Source organism: Pinus tabuliformis, chromosome 1_1, assembly GCF_031772625.1.
Source record: "Pinus tabuliformis cultivar Carrire ecotype Pingquan chromosome 1_1, CPIR1, whole genome shotgun sequence".
In the NCBI taxonomy this organism is placed as follows: domain Eukaryota; kingdom Viridiplantae; phylum Streptophyta; class Pinopsida; order Pinales; family Pinaceae; genus Pinus; species Pinus tabuliformis.
In genome coordinates, this window is record NC_142297.1 from 157,911,276 (window position 1) to 157,922,375 (window position 11,100).

The 11,100-nt window shown below is 37.7% G+C and overlaps 1 protein-coding gene across 3 annotated transcripts; it reads left to right on the forward strand.

The window, feature by feature from the left end:
- Positions 1-505: 505 nt before the first annotated feature.
- LOC149212077 (uncharacterized) lies at positions 506-10,298 on the forward strand. Of its 3 annotated transcripts, XR_016250745.1 has the most exons (5): positions 506-2,481; positions 2,616-2,862; positions 3,225-6,364; positions 6,584-9,413; positions 9,589-10,298. XR_016250745.1 is itself a non-coding variant. In XM_089391695.1 (4 exons), exons 1-2 carry the CDS (start codon positions 2,257-2,259, stop codon positions 2,703-2,705), a joined length of 315 nt encoding a protein of 104 aa, XP_089247821.1. In that variant the 5' UTR covers positions 506-2,256; the 3' UTR covers positions 2,706-6,364; positions 6,584-9,413; positions 9,589-10,298. The 3 variants fall into 2 exon arrangements, 2 of the variants coding, with proteins under 2 accessions (XP_089247821.1, XP_089247822.1); XM_089391695.1 differs by having other exon boundaries at positions 2,616-6,364.
- The last annotated feature ends 802 nt before the right edge of the window (positions 10,299-11,100 follow it).

Sequence of the window (11,100 nt, forward strand, 5' to 3'; positions counted from 1 at the left end):
ATGGCCAGGGACTATAGTAATCGAAATGCAGTGCTATAGCATTAGTTTAAGGTGCTATGTTATTAATTTGAGCTGATTATTGCAGCGATAACCAAAGTTTTTAAATGCAACTTTGTTTGCCATTGCCGGAGTAACCAAAGTTTCTAAATGCATCCTTGTTTCTCATCTTATTTGGCCTCTTCCTGAAGTCTTATTTGGTCTCGGTAAGAGGCTGGAGCATAGGTTTGTTCTGTTTTACTTGGTTCATTATTAATGGCTGTCAAATAGTTTGATATTAATGCTAACATTAGTTTGTAGTTTGAACATTTATTTGCGAGCATATTAGTTTGATCATTTATTTGCAGGTTAGCAGGTGTAGGTGTTTATTTGCAGGTTGGTAGGTGTAGGTGTGCATGCAGGTGGTGTAGGTGTCATGCATGGTGCAGGTGCTGCCGTCCTTCCTGGTTTCCTCTTTCTGCTGCCCTCAGTTCCAATTCGGTCCAATTCAGGTCAAGTCCAGGCTAGCTATTAGCAGGCAGGTTGAGTGCAGGGGTTCAAGGTGATTTGCCAGGTCTTCTCCGTTTGTTGTGCACAGTGCCTACTGTTCAGTCAAGGTGGCAGAGGCTTAGTCTTGTTGGGCTGAGCCAGGTGTTATCATGGAAGATGCACAAAGCCCTTATGAGCATGAAGCAGACATCATAGGTGAGGACCTGAATGGGATCAATTCAGAAACTGAGTCCAATGGACAAACAAATAAAAAGACCTCTCCCAATATTGCAGAAACCATGAGGAGCTTGACAGTAGAACTTCAAAGCTGCAGAGCAGATAATGAAATGTTGATAAAATCTAAGGAAGAACAGAACCAGTTGAAGGCTTCCATGCTGCAAAGTTTGAGGTTAGACCGTTAAACAGCCAACAGGACATCCTTGGCAGCTCTGAGACTGTCTGAATAGGCAGTGAAGCTGATTATGTATCTCATAGTGACAGCGCAGGGAAAGGCTCAACAGGGGAAAGACCAGAAGTCCATCAGGTATAAATAATGCTCTTCTGCCTTGATCGACCTACGGATAGTCCTGTTTTCCTGTTATTCATCGTACTAAGTGCTACATAAGTATGTTTCCCTTTATTGTTCCCTAGATCGAGACCCAATCTTTATTCAAACAGACCCACTTACATATCCCCTATATTCAGATGTTTCCCTTTATTGTTCCATAGATCGAGACCCAATCTCTATTCGAATAGACCCACTTACATATCCCCTATATTCAGATTATATATAAGACCTAGAGCTAGAAGCTTACCAGGTTTCTCTTTATCCAGTCAAATAAGCAGTCCCACCAGTTATAACACATATATATGTTTGAAGTCCATAGCAGCCAGTAACTTGAGGCGCATGACTGAAGCAGCATCGCTTGTAGGCTAGATAATGAACCCACGCCTGCCGCCACTGCTGGCTAGATTTCCGACTTCGGAACTTGGCTAGGATGGCTCGAATAAACCCGGGCTGGGAGATGAAATGAAACGAACCTGGGCCTGCTTGCTGCTTCGACCTTGTGACCTGAAGAGAGGCGGAGCCTCGAAAAGATCTGGCTATGGCACGAAGAGATTGAGTTGCTTAAAGGGTTCAGAGTAGGGGGGGAAATCCTTCAATGTTGGGACTGAATTACATTGAATTCTGGCATGAATTCATATCATAAAAACTGAAAAGCCCCCACATACAGGCTTACCATCTTTGGGTTACGGCTTCATCAGAGCAAGATTCTTGATGACTGAAAGAAACTCAGAGGGTTCTAGATAAACCCTACTATTTTGACCATTCTCGCTAAATTCGACTGCATTCATTTTTTAATATGCTGAATGTTCATGATTAGTGTCAGAAGGGCCATGGTCGACCTTTTGTTTCTTGTTCTCGGCATTTTCATCAGTTTCTGAGGCTCCCTGAACTCTTTCAATACCCTCAAAAATCCAAACAAGAAGGCCAAACTATAATGTCATGTAGCAAATCCAAAAACTAATGCTTTGCCATATACATAAACCTTCATTCCCTTCCAATATCCATAAACAAATGCCTTCTCGGGGTTCACTATGAATTCATTTCCATAAACGAATGCCTTCTGGGTTCACTATGAATTCATTCCCACGTCTACTGACCTGCATTATGAAAGCATACAAAAACAAAAACCAAGAACGTTTCTTCCAACGGTAAAGGAGGTTTCAGAAACATATGTCGCTCCCATCTAGTTTTATTTTGACATTGCTGCAGCTGATGACACCTTCATGGCGCGTACTGAGCCTCCATGGGGGTGGCTGGTGCAGCAGACGACACCTTCGTTGCCTGTATTGAGGCTTCAAGGGTGTGGCTTTACACAAGCCTCTATCAACGTGTTTAGGGTCACCTTCCACACGCCTTCGCTTCTCATTTTCGAAGTTCAAGAAATGGGAGGCCATTCGCTGAAGTACAAGCTGAGCGTCAGGAGCAAGACAACATCTGTCAAAATGCATGTAAGCGAAGTTGTTATTATAATTAATTGAAACTTACATTTATATTATATATTAAATTGTTTATAAAATTTTGTTTTCCCCTTTTTCATATGTTTTCATTGTTTGGTTTTTTCTTTTGTGGATTTCTTGTACAGAGCAATAGGGCCTATTTGCTTTTGTTTCCACCATTCATTCCCTACCAGTGCAGAGCAGAGCAAAGCAAACCAAAGCATTTAAAGCTTTGAAGGCTCGGAGGCAGAGCAAATAGAGCTTTGAAGGCTCGGGGGCAGTGGATTGTTGACCAATTTATCGAAGATGGCGCGGTTTGTAGATGTCTTGGTCTCGGATCCATGGCTCCAAAGTCAGTTCACACAAGTCCAGCTCACGGATTTGAAATCTCGTGTAAGTTTTTCAAACGAATTTAAGATCTTTTTTCAATCGGCAGTCGATGGTAATGGTTTCAAATCTCGTGGGTTCATTCATATTCTGCAATCTGAAAATGCAATATTTTAGACAACAAATTTTTTCTGAGAGGTTCTGTTTCGAGGAAACCAAATGGATTTGGTATATAATTAGATTAATCGTGTAATCGATCAACATGATCATGTTGAGGCTTTTCCCTGATCATCTAAACTTTATCAATGTGCAGTTTATCCATATGAAAACCGACATGGGGACTGTCAGTGCTTGAACTAGATATAATGTTCCATGTGTTTTATAGGTAGCCAAATTAATATATACTAATTCAGGGGTTGTTGTCTTAGCTCTTTTTTCCAAATGCTGTTCACAAGCTTTGGAAATGGATGCGTAATGATCCACTCCATCTGGCAAGGTACAACTCTAAAAGTGTCTTAACATACTGTTTGTTTTCAGTTTTAGAATTGTGCATTTACTAAGCATTTGCAAGCATTTGAATGATGGCAATTCATTTGCCAGGCCACAGCAAATACTGCACCCCCAGCGAGTGGAATCCTTATGACAAATGATATGAGTGACACAAATCCAGAAGAAGCAGTCTCATGCATAGCGTTGTCAAAGAATGATTCTTATGTTATGTCCACTTATAGTGGAAAGGTGTCCCTATTCAACTTGATGACATTTAAGGTGAAACAATTTTGTAAGAGTGTCAACAAGCATCTGTGGGCAAGCAGGTCTTCATATCTCTCCAATATATATCTATATGCGGCAGACCTTGTTTAGGCAATCTATTGTTTCGGGTATAAGTAGGGAAGTTTCCTCATTCTGTAGGATTCTTAAACGCATTTCTAGGGCCACGGAATGCGTCAAATTCACATACCCACGCCTCCTTTCTCATAACAGGTTTACACCCGATTTCTTCCCTTCTAAAAGGCCTCTTCCTCCTTTACTAAATTGGGTGTGTTTTCATCAGTGTTCTCCACAAAATCCCTGAAGTTCTCTTAATTTTTTCGAGGGTTGGGTTTTTATAGTGTTATCTACGGTTAATATCAGCGAAGGGACTTTAAAAACGAAGGTATTATGGGGCAGCAATCTCTGATATACAGTTTTGTCGCGAGGGGCACCGTGGTGCTTGCGGAGTACACAGAATTCAAAGGCAATTTTACAAGTATTGCTGCTCAGCGCCTGCAAAAGCTTCCCACCAGCAACAACAAGTTCACATACAATTGCGATAATCATACCTTCAATTACCTTGTTGAAGATTGCTTCCGTATGTATTTGTTCTGAGATGATTCTATTGATTTTTGAGTTTTGTCGATAGACTTAGGGTTTTCATTTTATTTTTAATGGTAAGTGACGTTATGTTATGTTGTGACGGGGTTTGATCGGTTCTTCTGGATGAGTTTGGATCTGTTTCTTATTGATGGGTATGTTCATGCAATGATATTTTATTGTGATCCATTAATGATTGCAAGTGCATTCTAAAGCCTGGATGGGGCCGATCCATCATCTCTTCAGGCATGTGTGTGTGCAAGCATGTCTAACGTTGCAGAGAATATAGACAATGCCTTGGGTGCATTGAATATGAATAACAACACAGACTTATCTAAACTGGGGTTTGATATGCACCTGTAGGGAAGATATGCAACCTCTAGGTGCACTTCGGGCCTAGGTTTAGATGAGTTTGTTCTAGTTATATTAAAAGGTACAGCCATGCTGGGCATCGATCATTAATTGATTTGGAGATCCAGTTTCCCTACGATTATTCTTTTTGTGTTGTGTATATGTTTCCGGCTTCATTGAGACTGAATGTGCACCATTACATTGTTGATACCACTCCGATCAATATTCTAAACGCATATTGTCCTATGGTGGGAACAACTGGGGAGTACTTCGGATGGAAATTTGTGCTGGACAAATGAGAATTTTATTGCACAATAGGTAGTCCAGGATTGGATGGGTTTGTTTGTGGCCTTTGCTTGTGTCACATTTGTAACGTAGGTATCATTATGAAGAAATTGTGTTGTTGCATGGAATCTCATATAGCCCAAAAGGGATCACCCATTCAAGTAACTTGCCTGTTGTCTGTTTGAACAAGGGATCACTCGTACACAGGAAGCTATGATAACTGGTCAAGATCATCCAATAGAATTTGCTTCTGGTGGAAAATATAGAAAGTATTATATTATTATCAACAACTGGCGCAAAATATCTTTAGGATTTCTGAAGACTGGAATTAAAACAAAGGCCCCTTGAAGCATAAATGCTACTGTCCAATCTGATAAGGAATACTTGGAGCAGAAATGATATTTTCCAATCTGATAATGGATTTTGAATTCAATACAATGCTAACTGTGCTGGCTGTTTTTTCAATGTGAAACTAAATCTTTAGTAGTAGTGGTGTTTGTAGCGTTTTGCTTGACTATGGAGACATACATCTAGAGGATCATTTGGTTGCTCATTTGATATTCTTTGTCAAATATGAGCTAATATGTATTTTTGTTTCCTATAGTATATCTGATCCTCTCTTGACTCAGTGCTAGGTGTTATATTTTATTTTATTTAAATTTTACAAAAAAATGGAAAATTTGATTATAATATAAAAGCTATGACTGAAGTCAACAGGGAGAAGTACAGTTAAATAAAGCCAGTGTCCTAACCCTGATAGGAGATTAAACAAAAAATGCTTCTCCCTACTAGACCAGGCAAGGCAATTTCAAGGCCATCTTGTTGTTTGAATGATACTAGTAAGTAAATGTGATTGTAATACATTAATCTCCTCTGCTGTCGGACTCGACTGTTATTTTTGTGATGCTGGCTTTGATTGTGTGTTATACAAGAAGACAGAGCTTTCATCGATCTGAAGCTTTGATTGAAATTTCAAAGTTCTGCATTAATTCTAAATGGGTTTGACTTTTTCAATTTTCATGGTGTAATTCCTCTCTAATCTGAAGTACATAAAGGAGTGCCTCATCTCCTTGATGGCTTCATAAACCCAGTTGATGTATAGAGTGACTTTCAGATGCACATTTAAGGCTTACAACTAATGTTCTTGTTCTTGTATTTATTAGGCTCTCTTGTAAAAATGTTTTACTGGCAGTAACTGGATTGAATTATCTTGAATTGATTTATACTTTGCTTGGATAACAAATAATTCTAATGGGGTGTATTGTTTGTATTAGCTAATTTCATTGATGTGTGGATAGTTCTCTGCAATGAACTATGTATATTCAATTCTCTAAGGTCTGGTGAAAGCAATCTTCAAATCTGATCTCATTGATACAACTTAGCATGCCAAACTCTGCTCTGACCATAACCTCATATGATGCATCCCTGAAATACAAGAAGCCGCTCCCACTACTCCTGCTATCAGCGCAAAGATGACCAGGAAGCCTGTAGCAGCGTTTCCCATCGGAAAATACACCGCCCAGAAGGGGTTGGGTAATGGAATTCCTACGCCTACATGTCCACCATTACATTATTACCGGTATGCATACCATTAATCACATCACATTTTGTGTAAGACGTAGACTAGATTTTGTTGCGCAAATTGTAAAATAGATTATGCTACATTTCTCGATTGTAAAATACATCTGGTTTTTCTCAATACAATGAAAGCGAACAGCTAAAACATTTTGTTGTAGTTATTTTTTGGAAACATCATTAAATAATGGCAAAAACCTAATTTGGCATATCTGAAATGCAGCCTTTGTTTTCAAAGATCATTGGTGCAGCAAATACAACTGGCCCTGTTCTTGGTGCAGCAGCAAATTTAGAAAAGATTCCATCAGCATTATTGTTGGTAAGTGATTTTGTTACAAAGCTCACTATATTTGGTTCTTGTGAATATCTTTACACTAGTTAGTAGAAAAAGTAATAGATAAACTTTCAGTAATATTTGTTTTAATTAAATATTAACTGTAATGATCAACATGCAACTGTAGAATGGTGTTTCTAGCTCTTCGATGGTCGATGTCAAACAGAGGCTTCAAGGTGACAGTACAGGTGAGAACGAGAGCACAAACTGGAAGTTCACTGAGGTAATGGAACCAGTCCATTGTAAGTCTATTAGATTAACAGATACACTGCCAACAGGAAAGGCAAGTTCTCTTCTTATATATAGTAGTTTGAAACTACTGATTTTCATGTTCTCTCAATGCTCCCAATCACTCTGCAAGATCACCACTGACTAGTGTCATACTGCACCCTGCTTCTGTAAGAAACTCTGTTGTCTGTTGAAGCACTAGTCTATTTGATCTATCTTCAGGTTGATCCTTCACCTTTCCTCAGTAATCATCCTCCATCACCCAATTGGGCTTTTAGTGAAGCTGAATTGATGATTACTGGTGTAGTCTCCTTTCCTAAGATTACTTTCCACAGATTTCAAAGCTTTTGTGCTTATGCTAAATTGCCAATTGCTGTGATTATTTCGATGGAACTTATGGGAAGCAGTGAATAATGTTGTGTCCTGGATTTCCATCTTTTGAATCCAATAAACCCCTTTTCTTAATAGGTTTGTACCCCATTGAAAACATATTGATTCCTCCAAAGTAAAACACACCTATTCACATTTATCAACCAAACAAAACCAACTCTAAGGCCTTCCCAAAATTGATCTAGGTCTGTTTTTCCAAGGCTGGTAAACTCACATGGACTTTCTTTTTTATCAAAAACTCTCTTTCTACTGCATACAAAAGTACTATTACTGTTTGAGAGACACCATATCTTACAGTCTAGAAAAAAAAAACAAGGCTTTAGATTGACAAATTTGTTCAAATCTCTTTCTACCCCTGCTACACATATTTAAGCTTTCTTAAAGGATATGGCCAACTGCTTGAAATGTGGGGGCAGAATTGAAACAAATTACGAAGGATATCAAGATGACTCAAACTTGAGGAAAAAAATATTTAACCTCTGTTCAGGTTGCCATGTTGGCTGTTACTCTAGAAAAGGCCTGTTTTGCTTGAGAAACGACCAGCACTGCTTGAGAAATGATCAGTGTTGCTCAAGAAGCACCTGTGTCTTGTGTAAAACATTTCCATCAAGAAACATGAAATGGTTGCCAGAAATAGCTTTTCTGACAAGTTTCTCAGTTTGGACAGGTTTCGGCCAGAAGTGACATAGCTGCCATTTCTGGTAACAGAGCTATTTACAACATATTCACTTGGAAAATTAGGGAATACCTTAAAAGAATATGGTTTCATGCTTTAAAATAGACTAGAAATCATTTTATATTGCATAAATTAGAGAGCAAACAGAGTATTCAAACAGATAAAATAGTGCCTATGAGAATTTGAAATGTAACTGGCAAAGCTTATGGAATTTCAAGAATGATAAAGCATAGCCAACAAACTAACAGACCGTTATGCAAGTGAAAAATAGTAGAATAATGTTTCTTTATGGTTACCTAATGGAAAATTTCAAGTGGGGACGTGACTGCAAATTTATTAGGAATTATAGGCAAGAATTGGTTATTGACTGTTTGCAACACTTTTACTAGAAAATATATGCAAGACTTTAATAGAGAGTGGTGTTATGTAGATTATCCTGTGCTCACCACAGAAGAATTCATCTTTCCAGCGACTGTTTTCTCTTCCCGCTGAAGAGTTTCTTATCAATGACTTTGCATGTGCCGTAAGGATCATACTTCCCTTGCAGGTTGAGATTCTTCTCCTATCAGACTCAATTTGCACAAACAAATCCATGCAACCAACCCTTTCACACATTCCCCTGCACGTGTGTATGTAATTTAGCCCAATTGCATAACGCATTTGAATAGCAATGCTGCACATAAGCTATGGATGTGGCAATGTAATGCTTTGAATCCATCTGGCAAGGTGTGTCTTCAACTTCGGTTTCACTTGCAGTAGTTGAATGCCTCTTCCATTGTCGATTTAAGTTCAATTAATCTTTCGAACTTACTTTACAGGTTAAAGCAAATGTTCAACCACACATTTTGCAACCACCCAATAGCACCCTTATGAAAAATGATACCAGTGACAGAAGCCTAGAAGAGGTTGTCCCTTGCTTAGCTTTGTCAAAGAATGATTCATATATAATGTCTGCTTGGGGTGGGAGAGTGTCCTTGTTCAACATGGTAACATCTAAGGTGAGGAATTCTTTTGCTATCTGCACATGCGGTTCTGTTGAATTCATGAGTTTCTATAGTATAACATTATAAAGCATGTATTACATGAATAAAAGGGACCGTGAGAACTATGCACTATGGTACAAAAGCACATACTCTGCACTATGGTACAAAAGCACAGAGACCCTGCTCCGGCTCATAATCTGATTGTGCCACTCGAATACTCGAATGAATAGCCATATTTGTTCCATTGGAAATCTAATAGTACCACTCGAATTCTCGAATGAATAGCCATCCCTGTTCCATTGGAATTGTTTTCGTTGTGCTGAGGAATAACCTCTGCTTGCTGCTGGTAGTCCTGCAGGATGGTTGGCAAATCCTGGCACTCCTGTACAACATGCTGCAATAGCTTCTGGTGCAGCTTCTCTCTTTCCACCTCTAAATGCAGGTTAGATAGTTGATATTCTATAGGTCTAATTTCATTGATGTGTGCATGCAGAAGTGGCACTTTCTCAGCATCTAGTTCACATTTTGTTGTAGTTCTTTTTTGGAAACATCGTTATAAGTGATTATTAGCTGTATAGAGTTTTGGATGACTCATACTTATTTCATGTTATGTTCAGGCCGCTCTTTCAAAAGAATCAGTGCCAGTGACCTTAATTCAGAAGAACCAAAAAGTTGCAACCAACTTTGTTTGCACTATCAAAACGATGCAATGCCAATGCAATATCAACGCTGCAATGTATATCAATGTTGGAGCTCAGTAAATACTCTTTGTTCCGAGAATCCCTTATGCATGGGGCAGGTCGTTGCTGTGCATTACTATACAACTCTGGTCATTTATTAAGTTCAATAATAGTGCTTTCGTATGAACTACACTTTTTTAGTTTATTCAATTTCAGGTGCTTAGCCTCTGCACTATCAAAACGATGCTATGCCAATGCAATATCAACACTGCAATGTTTTTTTAGTTTATTCAATTTCAGGTGCTTAGCCTCTGCACTATCAAAACGATGCTATGCCAATGCAATATCAACACTGCAATGTATATCAATGTTGGAGCTCAGCAAATACTCTTTGTTCCGAGAATCCCTTATGCATGCGGCAGGTCGTTGTTGTGCATTACTATACAACTCTGATCATTTATTAAGTTCAATAATAGTCATATGGGTGCAAGCATTCTAGCACACTCAATGCAGGGACTTGCTGCCTCGCAGCCTCCCTTGTTAACTGATGTAACTTAACTGCACATGGCATTATATTAACTGATGTAACTTAACTGCACATGGCATTATATTAACTGATGTAACTTAATTGCACAAAAACTAAGTTAGTTTAGATAAGACAAGGTGTAAACATTGGTTTATTTGGGGAGCTTAAATCACTTACGCTCCCCATTTGGGAAGTGTGGAATATATATAAAAAGGTACATCTATGCTTATATAACTTTTAAAATAAAATGTTACATGAATTATTTAAGAAAGTGTAAAAATATTAAATATTAGTAATAATAAAAATACAAATTAATAAGATTAAAAATTAAATATGTGAAATTAGTTCATGCTTTCTACTAAATTCAAGATTTCCTTTACCTACTGGACCCAATTTAAAATAAGAATGGGTTTGAGGCTTATGACAACATTAAACAAATATTGCAACTAAATGTATAATTACAAATTCCTCCTATAAAGTACATAAAATTGAAAGTGTTGGTGTTTGTAGAATTATTATTCATTTAATCTATAACAAAAGTTATATGATATCTTTTTGCTCTTATAATTATTACACATTAAGTAATTCTCTTTTATTTTATTGCAGGTTGGTGTTCATATAATTTTTATGGGGAAATATATTCTTTTAGTTCTTAAAATTTCTAGTGCTCATGTAGAGAACTTAAATAAATCTGCGAAGGATATTGAAATTTATGTTGTAGTGGTGTATATACAAAAACACTGATGCTTATATTACCATGTGTACTAAAAGAACATGAAATTTTTAACATTTGAGGTAAGATGATGTTTCCATTCTTTGTTTTTAAGCATGAACACATATATTTTATTTAAAGAATTTATATGTATATTAACTTTAAAGCATAGTGGATATTTTAATCATGTGAACCATAATATTTTGAAACT

What these genes read in the sequence shown, in the direction of transcription:
- LOC149212077 (XM_089391695.1), top strand. Translation starts at nt 2,257, where the DNA reads ATGGCGCGTACTGAGCCTCCATGGGGGTGGCTGGTGCAGCAGACGACA. An exon ending in CAACATCTGTCAAAATGCAT is followed by an intron (nt 2,482 to 2,615) that starts GTAAGCGAAGTT and finishes TTTCTTGTACAG; the next exon opens with AGCAATAGGGCCTATTTGCT.